Raw genomic sequence first — 20082 nt, forward strand, 5'->3', positions numbered from 1 at the left:
ATAATATCTGGCATGCTGACTGTTCCTCCATAATATCTGGCATGTTGACTGTTCCTCCATAATATCTGGCATGTTGACTGTTCCTCCATAATATCTGGCATGCTGACTGTTCCTCCATAATATCTGGCATGCTGACTGTTCCTCCATAATATCTGGCATGTTGACTGTTCCTCCATAATATCTGTCATGCTGACTGTTCCTCCATAATATCTGGCATGCTGACTGTTTCTCCATAATATCTGGCATGTTGACTGTTCCTCCATAATATCTGGCATGTTGACTGTTCCTCCATAATATCTGGCATGTTGACTGTTCCTCCATAATATCTGGCATGTTGACTGTTCCTCCATAATATCTGGCATGTTGACTGTTCCTCCATAATATCTGGCATGTTGACTGTTCCTCCGTAATATCTGGCATGCTGACTGTTCCTCCATAATATCTGGCATGTTGACTGTTCCTCCATAATATCTGGCATGTTGACTGTTCCTCCATAATATCTGGCATGTTGACTGTTCCTCCATAATATCTGGCATGTTGACTGTTCCTCCATAATATCTGTCATGCTGACTGTTCCTCCATAATATCTGGCATGCTGACTGTTCCTCCATAATATCTGGCATGTTGACTGTTCCTCCATAATATATGTCATGCTGACTGTTCCTCCATAATATCTGTCATGTTGACTGTTCCTCCATAATATCTGGCACGCTGACTGTTCCTCCGTAATATAGAGTAGCTGCTGCCTTGGCAGGAACTAATGGGGATCCATAATAAACCCCAGGAAGAGTAGCTGCTGCCTTGGCAGGAACTAATGGGGATCCATAATAAACCCCAGGAAGAGTAGCTGCTGCCATGGCAGGAACTAATGTGGATCAATAATAAACCCCAGGAAGAGTAGCTGCTGCCTTGGCAGGAACTAATGGGGATCTATAATAAACCCCAGGAAGAGTAGTCTGGCTCCACAGAGCAGCATGTAGGTCAGACAGACAGACAGTATTACCTGTATATGACTGAGGCTCCACACAGCAGCATGTAGGAGGTGATGGTAAAGAGGTAAGCTAGCTGGATGTTATAACTAGACTGGCCTCCACTCAGCACACTGCCACTGGTGTAGACACCATAGTACAGCATGGACACATTGAACCACCCCTACACACACACACACACACACACACACACACACACACACACACACACACACACACACACACACACACACACACACACACACACACACACACACACACACACACACACACACACACACAGAGACATGGAAAGAGGCAGACAGACAGACAGGCAGGGAGAGAGACAGGGAGAGAGAGAGACAGGGAGAGAGGCAGGGAGAGAGATAGACAGGGATAGAGATAGACAGGGAGAGAGAGGCAGGGGGAGAGAGGCAGAGAGGCAGGCAGAGAGGAAGAGAGAGAAACAGGGAGAGAGAGAGAAACAGGGAGAGAGAGAGAGAGACAGGCAGACAGACAGACAGACAGACAGACAGATGACACTTGAGACTGAGTTACTGCATCTTTAAAACAGAGTGTGTATTTGTGTGTGTCAGTGTATCCTGTATGTATGCACGTGTCCTGTCCGTGTCAGTGTGTCCACTCACCACTCCAGTGAGGAGCTCCAGTCCCCTGAACCCGGCAGTTGCCCCGGCGCCCTGAGTGTCGGTGCCAAGCAGCGCCCATGGCAACGTGATGAAGGAGAGGTTGAGGAGGGAGGAGAGGAGGTTGAAGAGGAGCAGCCATCTTAGAAACAGGAAGTAGCAGAGGACAGCAGAACCAAACCTTCCACTGATCTCCCTCAGAGAACCGCGCCACAGAGAGAGAGACTGTCTGAGAAACACCACACTGCTGCACCTACGAACAGACTGAGAGAGAAACTGTCTGAGAAACACCACATTGCTGCACCTACGAACAGACTGAGACAGAGACATGTCTATGTAGTGACTACTACAGGATATGGGTTCTGACCAGTGTCCTCTCTAACATGTCTATCTAGTGACTACTACAGGATATGGGTTCTGACCAGTGTCCTCTCTAACATGTCTATCTAGTGACTACTACAGGATATGGGTTCTGACCAGTGTCCTCTCTAACATGTCTATCTAGTGACTACTACAGGATATGGGTTCTGACCAGTGTCCTCTCTAACATGTCTATCTAGTGACTACTACAGGATATGGGTTCTGACCAGTGTCCTCTCTAACATGTCTATCTAGTGACTACTACAGGATATGGGTTCTGACCAGTGTCCTCTCTAACATGTCTATCTAGTGATTACTACAGGATATGGGTTCTGACCAGTGTCCTCTCTAACATGTCTATCTAGTGATTACTACAGGATATGGGTTCTGACCAGTGTCCTCTCTAACATGTCTATCTAGTGATTACTTCAGGATATGGGTTCTGACCAGTGTCCTCTCTAACATGTCTATCTAGTGACTACTACAGGATATGGGTTCTGACCAGTGTCCTCTCTAACATGTCTATCTAGTGACTACTACAGGATATGGGTTCTGACCAGTGTCCTCTCTAACATGTCTATCTAGTGATTACTACAGGATATGGGTTCTGACCAGTGTCCTCTCTAACATGTCTATCTAGTGATTACTACAGGATATGGGTTCTGACAAGTGTCCTCTCTAACATGTCTATCTAGTGATTACTACAGGATATGGGTTCTGACCAGTGTCCTCTCTAACATGTCTATCTAGTGACTACTACAGGATATGGGTTCTGACCAGTGTCCTCTCTAACATGTCTATCTAGTGATTACTACAGGATATGGGTTCTGACCAGTGTCCTCTCTAGCATGTCTATCTAGTGACTACTACAGGATATGGGTTCTGACCAGTGTCCTCTCTAGCATGTCTATCTAGTGACTACTACAGGATATGGGTTCTGACCAGTGTCCTCTCTAACATGTCTATCTAGTGACTACTACAGGATATGGGTTCTGACCAGTGTCCTCTCTAACATGTCTATCTAGTGATTACTACAGGATATGGGTTCTGACCAGTGTCCTCTCTAACATGTCTATCTAGTGACTACTACAGGATATGGGTTCTGACCAGTGTCCTCTCTAACATGTATATTTAGTGATTACTACAGGATATGAGTTCTGACCAGTGTCCTCTCTAACATGTCTATCTAGTGATTACTACAGGATATGGGTTCTGACCAGTGTCCTCTCTAACATGTCTATCTAGTGATTACTACAGGATATGGGTTCTGACCAGTGTCCTCTCTAACATGTCTATCTAGTGATTACTACAGGATATGGGTTCTGACCAGTGTCCTCTCTAACATGTCTATCTAGTGACTACTACAGGATATGGGTTCTGACCAGTGTCCTCTCTAGCATGTCTATCTAGTGACTACTACAGGATATGAGTTCTGACCAGTGTCCTCTCTAACATGTCTTTCTAGTGACTACTACAGGATATGAGTTCTGACCAGTGTCCTCTCTAACATGTCTATCTAGTGACTACTACAGGATATGGGTTCTGACCAGTGTCCTCTCTAACATGTCTTTCTAGTGATTACTACAGGATATGGGTTCTGACTAGTGTCCTCTCTAACATGTCTATCTAGTGACTACTACAGGATATGAGTTCTGACCAGTGTCCTCTCTAACATGTCTATCTAGTGACTACTACAGGATATGGGTTCTGACCAGTGTCCTCTCTAGCATGTCTATCTAGTGATTACTACAGGATATGGGTTCTGACCAGTGTCCTCTCTAACATGTCTATGTAGTGATTACTACAGGATATGAGTTCTGACCAGTGTCCTCTCTAACATGTCTATCTAGTGACTACTACAGGATATGAGTTCTGACCAGTGTCCTCTCTAACATGTCTATCTAGTGACTACTACAGGATATGGGTTCTGACCAGTGTCCTCTCTAACATGTCTATCTAGTGATTACTACAGGATATGAGTTCTGACCAGTGTCCTCTCTAACATGTATATCTAGTGACTACTACAGGATATGGGTTCTGACCAGTGTCCTCTCTAACATGTCTATCTAGTGATTACTACAGGATATGGGTTCTGACCAGTGTCCTCTCTAACATGTCTATCTAGTGATTACTACAGGATATGAGTTCTGACCAGTGTCCTCTCTAACATGTCTATCTAGTGATTACTACAGGATATGAGTTCTGACCAGTGTCCTCTCTAACATGTCTATCTAGTGATTACTACAGGATATGGGTTCTGACCAGTGTCCTCTCTAACATGTCTATCTAGTGATTACTACAGGATATGGGTTCTGACCAGTGTCCTCTCTAACATGTCTATCTAGTGACTACTACAGGATATGGGTTCTGACCAGTGTCCTCTCTAACATGTCTATCTAGTGATTACTACAGGATATGGGTTCTGACCAGTGTCCTCTCTAACATGTCTATCTAGTGACTACTACAGGATATGGGTTCTGACCAGTGTCCTCTCTAACATGTCTATCTAGTGATTACTACAGGATATGGGTTCTGACCAGTGTCCTCTCTAACATGTCTATCTAGTGACTACTACAGGATATGGGTTCTGACCAGTGTCCTCTCTAACATGTCTATCTAGTGACTACTACAGGATATGGGTTCTGACCAGTGTCCTCTCTAGCATGTCTATCTAGTGACTACTACAGGATATGGGTTCTGACCAGTGTCCTCTCTAGCATGTCTATCTAGTGACTACTACAGGATATGGGTTCTGACCAGTGTCCTCTCTAACATGTCTATCTAGTGATTACTACAGGATATGGGTTCTGACCAGTGTCCTCTCTAGCATGTCTATCTAGTGACTACTACAGGATATGGGTTCTAACCAGTGTCCTCTCTAACATGTCTATCTAGTGACTACTACAGGATATGGGTTCTGACCAGTGTCCTCTCTAACATGTCTATCTAGTGATTACTACAGGATATGGGTTCTGACCAGTGTCCTCTCTAACATGTCTATATAGTGACTACTACAGGATATGAGTTCTAACCAGTGTCCTCTCTAACATGTCTATCTAGTGATTACTACAGGATATGGGTTCTGACCAGTGTCCTCTCTAACATGTCTATCTAGTGACTACTACAGGATATGGGTTCTGACCAGTGTCCTCTCTAACATGTCTATCTAGTGATTACTACAGGATATGGGTTCTGACCAGTGTCCTCTCTAACATGTCTATATAGTGACTACTACAGGATATGAGTTCTAACCAGTGTCCTCTCTAACATGTCTATCTAGTGATTACTACAGGATATGGGTTCTGACCAGTGTCCTCTCTAACATGTCTATCTAGTGATTACTACAGGATATGGGTTCTGACCAGTGAGATCTGCTCCCAACAGTCAGTGCAGCTCGTTCTCTCTAGACTCCTCCTGGAGAACTTCCCTGCTAAGACACGGCACCTGGAAACACACAGTATTGATGAGACGATTGACCCATAACCCGCAGTTATATCGGCAAGGCGGGTGGGTTTAGGGTCATTACATATTGCCTTCATATCGGGCAGGTGGGTGGCGGGCGGGTTGAATTAAGAGAAACCAATAGGCCTACCTTTAAAAAATACATAAATGTATCATTCTTGTGCAATTTACAGTGAGCTCCGACGCCATTGGCCCACATTGTTTGTTGTTCTGGCTCTGTACTTCAGCACTTTAAAATGACACAATGACTATGGGGTTAAAGTGCAGACAGTCAGCTTTAATTTGAGGGTATTGTCATCCATATTCAAATCAAATCAAATCAAATTGTATTAGTCACATACACATGGTTAGCAGATGTTAATGCGAGTGTAGCGAAATGCTTGTGCTTCTAGTTCCGACAATGCAGTAATAACCAACAAGTAATCTAACCTAACAATTCCACAACTACTACCTTATACACACACACAAGTGTAAAGGGATGAAGAATATGTACATAAAGATATATGAATGAGTGGTGGTACAGAACGGCATGGCAGATGCAGTAGATGGTATAGAGTACGGTATATACATATGAGATGAGTACTGTAGGGTATGTAAACATAAAGTGGCATAGTTTAAAGTGGCTAGTGGTACATGTATTACATAAAGATGGCAAGATGCAGTAGATGATATAGAGTACAGTATATACATATGAGATGGGTAATGTAGGGTATGTAAACATTATATTAAGTGGCATTGTTTAAAGTGGCTAGTGGTACATTTTTACATAATTTCCATCAATTCCCATTTTTAAAGTGGCTGGAGTTGAGTCAGTATGTTGGCAGCGGCCGCTAAATGTTAGTGGTGGCTGTTTAACAGTCTGATGGCCTTGAGATAGAAGCTGTTTTTCAGTCTCTCGGTCCCTGCTTTGATGCACCTGTACTGACCTCGCCTTCTGGATGATAGCGGGGTGAACAGGCAGTGGCTTGGGTGGTTGTTGTCCTTGATGATCTTTATGGCCTTCCTGTGACATCGGGTGGTGTAGGTGTCCTGGAGGGCAGGTAGTTTGCCCCCGGTGATGCGTTCTGCAGACCTCACTACCCTCTGGAGAGCCTTACGGTTGTGGGCGGAGCAGTTGCCGTACCAGGCGGTGATACAGCCCGACAGGATGCTCTCGATTGTGCATCTGTAGAAGTTTGTGAGTGCTTTTGGTGACAAGCCGAATTTCTTCAGCCTCCTGAGGTTGAAGAGGCGCTGCTGCGCCTTCTTCACAACGCTGTCTGTGTGGGTGGACCAATTCAGTTTGTCCGTGATGTGTACACCGAGGAACTTAAAACTTTCCACCTTCTCCACTACTGACCCGTCGATGTGGATAGGGGGGTGCTCCCTCTGCTGTTTCCTGAAGTCCACAATCATCTCCTTTGTTTTGTTGACGTTGAGTGTGAGGTTATTTTCCTGACACCACACTCCGAGGGCCCTCACCTCCTCCCTGTAGGCCGTCTCGTCGTTGTTGGTAATCAAGCCTACCACTGTAGTGTCATCCGCAAACTTGATGATTGAGTTGGAGGCGTGCATGGCCACGCAGTCGTGGGTGAACAGGGAGTACAGGAGAGGGCTCAGAACGCACCCTTGTGGGGCCCCAGTGTTGAGGATCAGCGGGGTGGAGATGTTGTTACCTACCCTCACCACCTGGGGGCGGCCCGTCAGGAAGTCCAGGACCCAGTTGCACAGGGCGGGGTCGAGACCCAGGGTCTCGAGCTTGATGACGAGTTTGGAGGGTACTATGGTGTTAAATGCTGAGCTGTAATCGATGAACAGCATTCTCACATGGGTATTCCTCTTGTCCAGATGGGTTAGGGCAGTGTGCAGTGTGGTTGCGATTGCGTCGTCTGTGGACCTATTGGGTCGGTAAGCAAATTGGAGTGGGTCTAGGGTGTCCGGTAGGGTGGAGGTGATATGGTCCTTGACTAGTCTCTCAAAGCACTTCATGATGACGGAAGTGAGTGCTACGGGGCGGTAGTCGTTTAGCTCAGTTACCTTAGCTTTCTTGGGAACAGGAACAATGGTGGCCCTCTTGAAGCATGTGGGAACAGCAGACTGGGATAAGGATTGATTGAATATGTCCGTAAACACACCAGCCAGCTGGTCTGCGCATGTTCTGAGGACGCGGCTGGGAATGCCGTCTGGGCCTGCAGCCTTGCGAGGGTTAACACGTTTAAATGTTTTACTCACCTCGGCTGCAGTGAAGGAGAGCCCGCAGGTTTTGGTAGGGGGCCGTGTCAGTGGCACTGTATTGTCCTCAAAGCGGGCAAAAAAGTTGTTTAGCCTGTCTGGGAGCAAGACATCCTGGTCCGCGACGGGGCTGGTTTTCTTTTTGTAATCCGTGATTGACTGTAGACCCTGCCACATACCTCTTGTGTCTGAGCTGTTGAATTGCGACTCGATTTTGTCTCTGTACTGGGACTTAGCCTGTTTGATTGCCTTGCGGAGAGAATAGCTACACTGTTTGTATTCGGTCATGCTTCCGGTCACCTTGCCCTGGTTAAAAGCAGTGGTTCGCGCTTTCAGTTTCACGCGAATGCTGCCGTCAATCCACGGTTTCTGGTTTGGGAATGTTTTAATCGTTGCTGTGGGTACGACATCGTCAATGCACTTCCTAATGAACTCGCTCACCGAATCAGCATATTCGTCAATATTGTTGTTGGACGCAATGCGGAACATATTCCAATCCGCGTGATCGAAGCAGTCTTGAAGCGTGGATTCAGATTGGTCGGACCAGCGTTGAACAGACCTGAGCGCGGGAGCTTGTTGTTTTAGTTTCTGTTTGTAGGCTGGAATCAACAAAATGGAGTCGTGGTCAGCTTTTCCGAAAGGGGGGCGGGGGAGGGCCTTATATGCGTCGCGGAAATTAGTATAACAATGATCTAGGGTTTTTCCAGCCCTGGTAGCACAATCGATATGCTGATAGAATTTAGGGAGTTTTGTTTTTAGATTAGCCTTGTTAAAATCCCCAGCTACGATGAATGCAGCCTCAGGGTGTGTGGTTTCCAGTTTACAAAGAGTCAGATAAAGTTCGTTCAGGGCCATCGATGTGTCTGCTTGGGGGGGAATATATACGGCTGTGATTATGATTGAAGAGAATTCCCTTGGTAGATAATGCGGTCGACATTTGATTGTGAGGAGTTCTAGATCAGGTGAACAGAATGACTTGAGTTCCTGTGTGTTGTTATGATGATCACACCACGTCTCGTTAATCATAAGGCATACCCCCCCGCCCCTCTTCTTACCAGAAAGATGTTTGTTTCTGTCGGCGCGATGCATGAAGAAACCAGCTGGCTGCACCGACTCCGTTAGCGTCTCTTGAGTTAGCCATGTTTCCGTGAAGCAGAGCACGTTGCAATCCCTGATGTCTCTCTGGAATGCTACCCGTGCTCGGATTTCATCAACCTTATTGTCAAGAGACTGGACATTGGCGAGTAGTATGCTAGGGAGTGGAGCGCGATGTGCCCGTCTCCGAAGCCTGACCACGAGACCGCCTCGTTTGCCCCTTTTACGGCGTCGCACAGGGTCGCCGGCTGGGATCAGATCCATTGTATTGGGTGGAAGGCAAAACACTGGATCCGTTTCGGGAAAGTCATATTCCTGGTAGGAACGATGATGAGTTGACGTTAATCGTATATTCAGTAGTTCCTCCCGACTGTATGTAATGAAACCTAAGATTACCTGGGGTACCGATGTAAGAAATAACACATAAAAAAACAAAATACTGCATATTTTCCAAGGAACGCGAAGCGAGGCGGCCATCTCTTTTCGGCGCCGGAAGTTAATTGGGTGACCCATGTAGATATTACAGCACTTTTTGTACATAGTCCTCCCATTTTAGGGGACCAAAAGTATTGGGGCAAATTCACTTACAGTGGGGCAAAAAAGTATTTAGTCAGCCACCAATTGTGCAAGTTCTCCCACTTAAAAAGATGAGAGAGGCCTGTAATTTTCATCATAGGTACACTTCAACTATGACAGACAAAATTAGAAAAAAAAATCCAGAAAATCACATTGTAGGATTTTTTATGAATTTATTTGCAAATTATGGTGGAAAATAAGTATTTGGTCAATAACAAAAGTTTATCTCAATAGTTTGTTATATACCCTTTGTTGGCAATGACAGAGGTCAAACGTTTTCTGTAAGTCTTCACAAGGTTTTCACACACTGTTGCTGGTATTTTGGCCCATTCCTCCATGCAGATCTCCTCTAGAGCAGTGATGTTTTGGGGCTGTTGCTGGGCAACACGGACTTTCAACTCCCTCCAAAGATTTTCTATGGGGTTGAGATCTGGAGACTGGCTAGGCCACTCCAGGACCTTGAAATGCTTCTTACGAAACCACTCCTTCGTTGTCCGGGCGGTGTGTTTGGGATCATTGTCATGCTGAAAGACCCAACCACGTTTCATCTTCAATGCCCTTGCTGATGGAAGGAGGTTTTCACTCAAAATCTCACGATACATGGCCCCATTCATTCTTTCCTTTACATGGATCAGTCGTCCTGGTCCCTTTGCAGAAAAACAGCCCCAAAGCATGATGTTTCCACCCCCATGCTTCACAGTAGGTATGGTGTTCTTTGGATGCAACTCAGCATTCTTTGTCCTCCAAACACGACGAGTTGAGTTTTTACCAAACTCTGGTTTCATCTGACCATATGACATTCTCCCAATCTTCTTCTGGATCATCCAAATGCTCTCTAGCAAACTTCAGACGGGCCTGGACATGTACTGGCTTAAGCAGGGGGACACGTCTGGCACTGCAGGATTTGAGTCCCTGGCGGCGTAGTGTGTTACTGATGGTAGGCTTTGTTACTTTGGTCCCAGCTCTCTGCAGGTCATTCACTAGGCCCCCCCATGTGGTTCTGGGATTTTTGCTCACCGTTCTTGTGATCATTTTGACCCCACGGGGTGAGATCTTGCGTGGAGCCCCAGATCGAGGGAGATTATCAGTGGTCTTGTATGTCTTCCATTTCCTAATAACTGCTCCCACAGTTAATTTCTTCAAACCAAGCTGCTTACCTATTGCAGATTCAGTCTTCCCAGCCTGGTGCAGGTCTACAATTTTTTTTCTGGTGTCCTTTGACAGCTCTTTGTTCTTGGCCATAGTGGAGTTTGGAGTGTGACTGTTTGAGGTTGTGGACAGGTGTCTTTTATACTGATAACAAGTTCAAACAGGTGCCATTAATACAGGTAACGAGTGGAGGACAGAGGAGCCTCTTAAAGAATAAGTTACAGGTCTGTGAGAGCCAGAAATCTTGCTTGTTTGTAGGTGACCAAATACTTATTTTCCACCATAATTTGCAAATAAATTCATAAAAAATCCTACAATGTGATTTTCTGGAATTTTTTTTCTCATTTTGTCTGTCATAGTTGAAGTGTACCTATGATGAAAATTACAGGCCTCTCTCATCTTTTTAAGTGGGAGAACTTGCACAATTGGTGGCTGACTAAATACTTTTTTGCCCCACTGTATATGTATATTAAAGTAGTTTAAAGTTTAGTATTTTAGTCCCATATTCCTAGCACGCAATGACTACATCAAGCTTGTGACTCTATGAACTTGTTGGATGCATTTGCTGTTTGTTTTGGTTGTGTTTGAGAGAATTTGGTGGCCAATAGAAATTAATGATAAATAATGTGTCATTTTGGAGTCACTTTTATTGTAAATAAGAATAGAATATGTTTCTAAACACTTCTACATTAATGTGGATGCTACCATGACTACAGATAGACCTGAATGAATCGTGAATAATGATGAGTGAGAAAGTTAGAGGCATAAATGTCATACCCCCCCAAAAAAATGCTAACCTCCCCTATTATTGTAACGGTGAGAGGTTAGCATGTCTTGTTGGTATGATATTTGTGCGTCTGTAAAATACCTTCAAATTAAAGCGGACTGTCCGCACTCTGCACGTTAACCTCATAGTCATTGTATCATTTCAAATCCAAAGTGCTGGAGTACAGAGCCAGAACAACAGGTGTGACTGTCCCGATACTTCTGGAGCTCACTGCATCTGCAGTGCATCTGATGGATAGTGGTGAATCTAAGCTTCTCAATGACATACAGCACATTCGGGAAGTACTCAGACACCTTCCCTGTTTACACATTTTGTTACGTTACAGCCTTATTCTAAAATTGATTAAATAAAAATGTTTCCCTCATCAATCTACACACAGTAACCCATAATGACAAAGCAAAAACAGGTTTTTTAGAAATGTTTGCAAATTTATAAAAAAAAAAAAACTGAAATACCTTATTTACAAAAGTATTCAGCCCCTTTGCTATGAGACTTGAAATTGAGCTCAAGTGCATCCTGTTTCCATTGATCATCCTTGAGATGTTTCTTCAACTTGATTGGAGTCCACCTGTGGTAAATGTTATTGATTGGACATGATTTGGAAAGGCACACACCGGTCTATATAAGGTCCTACAGTTGACAGTGCATGTCAGAGCAAAAACCAAGCCATGAGATCAAAGGAATTGTCCATAGATCTTGAAGACAGGATTGTGTTGAGGCACAGATCTGGGGAAGGGTACCAAAACATTTCTGCAGCATTGAAGGTCCCCAAGAACACAGTGGCCTCCATCATTCTTAAAACGGAAGAAGTTTGGAACCACCAAGACTCTTCCTAGAGCTGGCCTCCAGGCCAAACTGAGCAATTAGGGGAGAAGGGCCGGTCAGGGAGGTGAACAAGAACCCAATGATCACTCTGACAGAGCTCCAGAGTTCCTCTGTGGAGATGGGAGAACCTTCCAGAAGGACAGCCATCTCTGCAGAACTCCATCAATCAGGCCATTATGGTAGAGTGGCCAGATGGAAGCCACTCCTCAGTAAAAGGCACATGACAGCCCGCATGAAGTTTGCCAAAAAGCACCTAAAGGACTCTCAGACCATGAGAAACAAGATTCTCTGGTCTGATGAAACTAAGATTGAACTCTTTGGCCTGAATGCCAAGCTTTACGTCTGGAAGGAAACCTGGTACCATCTGTACGGTGAAGCAGAGTGGTGGCAGCATCATGCTGTGGGGAGGTTTTTCAGGGACTGGGACACTAGTCAGAAACGAGGGAAAGATGAATGAAGCAAAGTACAGAGAGGTCCTTGATGAAAACCTGCTCCAGAGTGTTCAGAACCTCAGACTGGGGCAAAGGGTTTACATTCCAACAGGACAACGACCCTAAGCACACAGCCAAGACAATGCAGTAGTGGCTTCGGGACAAGTCTCTAAATGTCCTTGAGTGGCCCAGCCAGAGCCTGGACTTGAACCCTATCAAACATCTCTGTTCAGCAACGCTCCCCATCCAGCCTGACAGAGCTTGAGAGAATCTGCAAAGAAGAATGAGAGAAACTCCCCAAATACAGGTGTTCCAAGCTTGTAGCGTCATACCCAAGAAGACCCGAGGCTGTAATCGCTGCCAAACGTGCTTCAACAAAGTACTGATTAAAGGGTCTGAATACTTATGTAAATGTATTATTTTAGTTTTAGATTTTTTATTTTTTAAATTGCTTTGTCATTATGGAGTATTGTGTGTAGATTGATGAGGAAAGACAAAGATTTAATCGATTTTAGAATATGGAAAATGTGGAAAAAGGGGGAAGGGGTCTGAATACTTTCTGAATGCAGCTGGTGGCCACACCAGATACTGACTGTTACTTTTGATTTTGACCCCCCCTTTGTTCAGGGACACATTATTCCATTTCTGTTAGTCACATGTCTGTGGAACTTGTTCAGTTTATGTCTCAGTTGTTGAATCTTGTTATATTCATACAAATATTTACACATGTTAAGTTTGCTGAAAATAAACGCAGTTGACTGTGAGAGGACGTACATTTTTTTGCTGAGTTTATATTGAAGCATTCATTCTATCATCTTTGACATTATTCTGGTGAGTCAGGGTTTATTCAGTCCTCTAGGGCAACATATAATGACAGATGAGAAGCTGCATGTATCTAATTATAGACAAGTTGACTAACAAATAGACTATCAAAAATGTTGGAAATCATAAGCAGAAACATTTCTAAATCAGGCAATAACAAAATCCTGCACCCCCTGTCAAAAACATCATTCCCCCGTTTCTGACTGTAGCCTGCAGCACATCTTCTATATCAGCAGGTTAGGGGCGGGTGAAGGACACACACACACACACACACACACACACACACACACACACACACACACACACACACACACACACACACACACACACGCACACGCACACACACACACACACACACTTCTCACATACAGTACACCTGAGATAACATCACATACAGTACACCTGAGATAACACATGAGAGATGTAAATAGGGTCAATGTGGGCTCAGGTCAGAGGTAGTGCACTATATATATATATATAGGGAATAGGGCGCTATTTGAGATGCATTCTAGAGAGACTACTGTAACAGACCAGGACCTGTAAAGTGCTGATCTGAGACCTGTCAATATATAGTCTTATTCATTATGATCTAAAAGGCTAAACTGATCCTAGATCAGTACTGCTGCTAGACAGAGAGACAATTAGTGAGAGAATACTGTAACAGACTAGGGCCTTTAAGTGCTGATCTGAGACCTGTCCATATAGTCTTATTCAAACTGATCCTAGATCAGTACTGCTACTCTGAGACTCTTGGTGGATATGAGCCCAGAACAGGTTGGTTTGTCTCTGTGGAAAGTAGTGTTGAATGCTGTGTTTACCTGATGTCTCTGCGCTCCCCCAGACTTACAGGAAGACCTCGTACAGCGTTGACTCTGTCTCTGGACGGCATGGTAAGCAGCTGTCTCACCAACTCCACTGTGTCTGCTCAACAGGAGAGCGATAGGGCAGAGTAAGGTTATGTCCCAAATGGAAAACTAGTTCCTTTTCAGGATATTTTTCTCTGCATATGAAATTCTAGGGCGGGCTGCCAAAGTGGGGTTTTTCGTGCAGCCTAAGGCCGTACAGTGTCAAATAAAACTCTGGGATTGGAAAAACGCATTCAGTGTAAACTTAAACAACTAACACCATAGAGAAAGTATGTAGAAAACTTTGCCACATTTTTGCAGTTTTACTTTAGTGCCTTATTGCAAACAGGATGCATGTTTTGGAATATATTTTTTCTGTACAGGCTTCCTTCTTTTCACTCTGTAATTTAGGTGTTGGTTACAAAGATGAGGTAGTCAATCTAAAATCATGTTAAACACTAGTATTGCACAAAGAGTGAGTCCATGCAACGTATTATGTGACTTGTTAAGCACATTTTTACTCCTGAACTTATGTAGGCTTGCCATAACAAATACTTACTGAAGACATTTAAGCTTTTCATTTAAAAAAAAATCTAAAAACACAATTCCACTTTGACATTATGGGGTATTGTGTATAGGCCAGTAACACAACAAAATGTGGAAAAAGTCAAGGGGTGTGAATACTTTCTGAAGGCACTATAGGGAATAGAGTGCCATTGGTGACGCACAATAACATGGTACTGACCATTCTCTACTCACACACACACACACACACACACTCAGTGACATGGTACTGACCGTTCTCCATCTGCTCCTTGGCCTCCTCCTCTGCCAGCCCCAGTCTCCCTACAGCTGTACCCTGTAGAGGGAGCGGACTCTGCCTGCGACAACCACGCACTACAACACACACACACACACACACACACACACACACACACACACACACACACACACACACACACACACACACACACACATCATCATCTATAGACCTGTGCCTCGCCTGTAACACACACCCACTACACACACAGTGAGTACACCCACCCAGGATAGCTGTTCCTGTCTGCTGTCTGCTGGTCATCCTGTACCTAGTAGCAGTATCCATGGGAACCCTGGGTCCAGGGCTGGCTGTAGGTGGAAGAGGGTGGGAGAGAGAGGGAGAAGCAGGGAGGGAGAGAGAGGGGAAGGGAGAGAGTTGTAAGCTAAGATACAGCTGTATTTACAGGGCTGTGTCCCTCGTCTGGGCCAAGCCATCAGCCAACAGGGCCCTGGTTAAAAGCAGCAATGTACTATATAGGGAATAGGGTGCAATCTGGGGTGCAGTACTCACACTGGCCTAGCTGCCGTTTGGGTCCCCACAGCTGAGGGGGGAGAGGGGGGTCTGAGCTGGGTGGCCCCTGGTCTTTACTCCATGGCCCCAGCCCCCTCTCCACATCCTGGGGTACAACAGGGCCCTCTGGAGGCCTACTCCACCTGGAAGAGTGGGGGTGGGAAGGAAGAGTGGGGAGAGAGAGAAGGGGGAAGAGAGGGGAGATAGAAAGGAAGGGGGAGAGAGAAAAAGAGAGAGAGCAGGAGGGAGAGAATTAATGGAAACACAATTGCCCCCCCAAAAATCTAGATTTTTGCACATGCACGGGCCTGCACACTCACCTCCTATCAGTTGGTTTTGGCGCCTGATCACTCCTATAAGGAGATGCAATGAAAGCACTGGTAAAGCGAGACATGGCGAGCTAACAAGCCAAGTCTTCAACCATACATACAGCAAAGGGACGTCTGTCTGAGAAAACACAGTAGTTGGAGAACAGTTAGACACGGGCTAACGTATGTAGCTGACCAAACTATCACAGGTAACGTTAGCTAACTCACTCGAAGTGGCTAGCACAGCTAGCTAGATACTGTACCTAGCTAACTTGACAAGCCCGCTAGCTAGAACAATTTGTGGTCGAAGAAATTGCAAGTTGTGTTTTCCTGATACTTAGTTACTTCAAGTAATTAAGCTGTCAGACGCGTGATGTAAATGGTACATTTCACATACAAGTACAACATCAAACTTACATTTAATATTTTCTAAGCTTAGCTAGCTAAGTTAACTGTTAGCTAATGTTAGCTAGCATACCTAGGCGCTTAGATTCGGCCGTTGGTTATTCGGCCGTTGGTTATTTCATTCAGATGTTGTATTCCGGGCAGCGGGAAATTATAACTTTACGCCAAAGATTTGACTAAATATCCATATCAAAATCTATATTTCATCAATGTGAATGCAGCAGAGACCTATAACGAATAAAATAAGAACAAAAAAATGCCCACCTTTCCTCCAACTGACAACAAGCACTAAAACTAAATTCAGGGAAACAGTCACTAGATGGCACCGTTGAGCCATATACAGTAACGTTATACTGGTAATAAATATGCCATGATGCACTCAAATCATAAACTAGCTGCAATTGAAACCACTACCATTTGTTTTACATATTTTAATCAAACCAGGCTGATTTCATAGGCTACATCATACACCAGATGTACACAACACACCCCAAGACGCATTCAAAACACATGTTTTTGCTTCACACAATATAAATACAGAGATAGGCCAGTCTGTCTGTCAGTTAGACTCTTGGCTTTACTGAGATAGTGTCTTTAGGTTTGAGAAGAAGGTAGGTTATCTAAGGCCAGTCTGTCTGGCAGTTAGACTATGGCTTAACAGAGATAGCCTACCTTCTTCTCAAACCTAAAGATACTATCACTGTACAGCCAAGAGTCTAACTGACAGACAGACTGGCCTTAGATAGCCTACCTTCTTCTCAAACCTAAAGATACTACCTAAGGCCAGTCTGTCAGTTAGAATCTTGGCTTTACAGAGATAGTATCTTTAGGTTTGAGAAGAAGGTAGGAGGTCTGGTTTTGCTCTAGGGCAGTGTCCCAAGTGGCACCCTATTTCCTATATAGAGCACTACTTTTGACAGGGATTTTGTTAACAGTAGTGCACTATATAGGGAAGAGGGTGCCATTTGGGACAGCGATGTGATTCATGCAGTCAGTCACGATGTTGATGAAGACACAAACAATCCCTGAGGGGTGTATGTGTGTGTGTGTGTGGCAGCTTGTTGCCTAGAGTTTGTTGCCACGAGTGTAGTGTGATCTGAATCTGTGTGACAGGTACTCAGACTCTTCTTTAAATACAGAAAACACTCTCTTTCTCTCTCTCCCGCAATCTCTCCCCAAATGTAAATGTATGCAAAGCCAACGTGTGCACTAGGATCATCACAACATGCTGAGAAACACAACACTACTCACTCTCTCTCTCAATTTCAATTTAAGGGGCTTTATTGGCATGGGCAACATATGTTTACATTGCCAAAGCAGGTGAAATAGATAATAAACAAAAGTGAAATTAACAATAAAGAATTAACAATAAACATTACACTCACAAAAGTTCCAAAAGAATAAAGACATTTCAAATGTCATATTATGTCTATATACAGTGGTTTAATGATGTGCAAATAGTTAAAGTACAAACGGGAAAATAAATAAACATAAATATGGGTCTTATTTACAATGGTGTTTGTTCTTCACTGGTTGCCCTTTTCTTGTGGCAACAGGTGACACATCTTGCTGCTGTGATGGCACATTGGTATTTCACCCAGTATATATGGGAGTTTATCAAAATTGGTTTTGTTTTCAAATTATTTGTGGGTCTGTGTAATCTAAGGGAAATATGTGTCTCTAATATGGTCATACTGCCCAATGGCAGGAGGTTAGGAAGTACAGCTCAGTTTCCACCTCATTTTGTGGGCAGTATGCACATAGCCTGTCTTCTCTTGAGAGCCAGGACTGCCTACGGTGGCCTTTCTCAATAGCAAGGCTATGCTCACTGAGTCTGTACATAGTCAAAGCTTTCCTTAAGTTTGGGTCAGTCACTGCGGTCAGGTATTATGCCACTGTGTACTTGTACTCTCTGTTTAGGGCCAAATAGCATTCTGGTTTGCTCAGTTTTTTTGTTAATTCTTTCCAATGTGTCAAGTAATTATCTTTTTGTTTTCTCATGATTTGGTGGGGTCTGATTGTGTTGGTGTCTTGGGGCTCTGTGGGGTCCAAAGGTTGCTGTTGACACATATCCCCCGGTAGTTATTGGGGTCAAATTTGTCTCCACTTTTGTGGATTGGGGTGATCAGTCCTTGGTTCCAAATATTGGGGAAGATGCCAGTTCTGAGGATGATGTTAAAGAGTTTAAGTATAGCCAATTGGAATTTGTGCTCTGTATGTTTTATCATTTCATTGAGGATACCATCAACACCAGAAACCTTTTTGGGTAGGAGGGTTTGTATTTTGTCCTGTAGTTCATTCAATATAATTGGAGAATCCAGTCGGTCTTTAATAGTTGATTGTAATATTTGTGTTTGATCGTGTATATGTTATTGCTGTTTGTTCTTTGGTATAGGGCCAAAAAGATTGGAGAAGTGGTTTACCCAAACATCTTCGTTTTGGATAGATAACTCTTCATGTTGTTGTTTGTTTAGTGCTTTTCACTTTTCCCAGAAGTGGTTAGAGTCTACGGATTCCTTAATTACATTGAGCTGATTTCTGACGTACTGTTCCTTCTTTTTCCGTAGTGTATTTCTGTATTTTTTTGTGATTCACAATAGTGAAGGCGTAGGCTCAGGTTTTCTGGGTCTCTATGTTTTGGTTGGATAGGTTTCTCAATTTCTTAGGTTTCTCAACTTGCGTTTAACCGCTTTATGGTAGCAGGGTGGAAGTCTTTTCGTGGCAGCAGGGTGGAGATAACCACTTTTTTCAATCATTCCCTTGAGTGCTGTAGCCACCCTTTCCTGCTGTGTTCTCAGGTCGTTAGTGCCTGTGTGTATTATTATCTCTCTCCCTCTCTCTCTCTCCTTTCTGTAGTTTGACTTGTTTGTTATTCTGCTTATGCAAGGCCCAGCTTCTTCTTGACCTCGTGGTCAGCCAGTCCAAGAGGATTCTTATTGGTTCAGATGGTGAGGAAACATTAATATGTACAAAAAGGAAACATACCAAAGGCCCAAACTAAAGACTCTAAACCAAACCAAAGGCCTCAAGGCCACCAATGAAATCCTCCTCACGGTTTTTCCAGCTGGGACACTGACTGACCATCACCTTAATTGGCAACACCTGATGTGCTTATCAAGGCTTAGCTCAGCACTTTGACCGGTTAGTGCTGCCACCTGGGGGATGGAGTGTGGAAGTGTATCCTGGTAGAATGTTTCCTAACTGTGTGCTATCACTAAACTACCCCCCAACATGAGTACCAATCCAGACACTACTACAGTAGACACCACCCAGCATGAGTACCAATCCAGATACTACTACAGTGGACACCACCCAGCATGAGTACCAATCCAGATACTACAACAGTGGACACCACCCAGCATGAGTACCAATCCAGACACTACTACAGTAGACACCACCCAGCATGAGTACCAATCCAGATACTACTACAGTAGACACCACCCAGCATGAGTACCAATCCAGACACTACTACAGTAGACACCACCCAGCATGAGTACCAATCCAGATACTACTACAGTAGACACCACCCAGCATGATTACCAATCCAGACACTACTACAGTAGACACCACCCAGCATGAGTACCAATCCAGACACTACTACAGTAGACACCACCCAGCATGATTACCAATCCAGACACCACCACAGTAGACACCACCCAGCATGAGTACCAATCCAGATACTACTACAGTAGACACCACCCAGCATGAGTACCAATCCAGACACTACTACAGTAGACACCACCCAGCATGATTACCAATCCAGACACTACTACAGTAGACACCACCCAGCATGAGTACCAATCCAGATACTACTACAGTAGACACCACCCAGCATGATTACCAATCTAGACACCACCACAGTAG

At 44.3% G+C, this 20082-nt stretch overlaps 1 protein-coding gene across 1 annotated transcript; it reads right to left on the minus strand.

The window, feature by feature from the left end:
* Positions 1 to 1522: 1522 nt before the first annotated feature.
* LOC139557496 (transmembrane channel-like protein 5) lies at positions 1523 to 15066 on the minus strand. The gene is made up of 4 exons (XM_071376203.1): positions 14974 to 15066; positions 14149 to 14251; positions 5335 to 5416; positions 1523 to 1876 (listed from the first exon to the last, which is right to left on the minus strand). Exons 1-4 carry the CDS (start codon positions 14981 to 14983, stop codon positions 1523 to 1525), a joined length of 549 nt encoding a protein of 182 aa, XP_071232304.1. The 5' UTR covers positions 14984 to 15066.
* Positions 15067 to 20082: the final 5016 nt, after the last annotated feature.

The sequence above is a fragment of the Salvelinus alpinus genome, chromosome 1, assembly GCF_045679555.1.
Source record: "Salvelinus alpinus chromosome 1, SLU_Salpinus.1, whole genome shotgun sequence".
NCBI classification, from domain to species: domain Eukaryota; kingdom Metazoa; phylum Chordata; class Actinopteri; order Salmoniformes; family Salmonidae; genus Salvelinus; species Salvelinus alpinus.

Coding starts and splice junctions, on each gene's coding strand:
- LOC139557496 (XM_071376203.1), bottom strand. Junction 5,417..14,148: donor GGGGAGCGCAGAGACATCAG/GTAAACACAGCA, acceptor GTGTGTTTCCAG/GTGCCGTGTCTTAGCAGGGA. Junction 1,877..5,334: donor GTTGGGAGCAGATCTCACTG/GTCAGAACCCAT, acceptor TTTCTCTCTCAG/TCTGTTCGTAGGTGCAGCAG.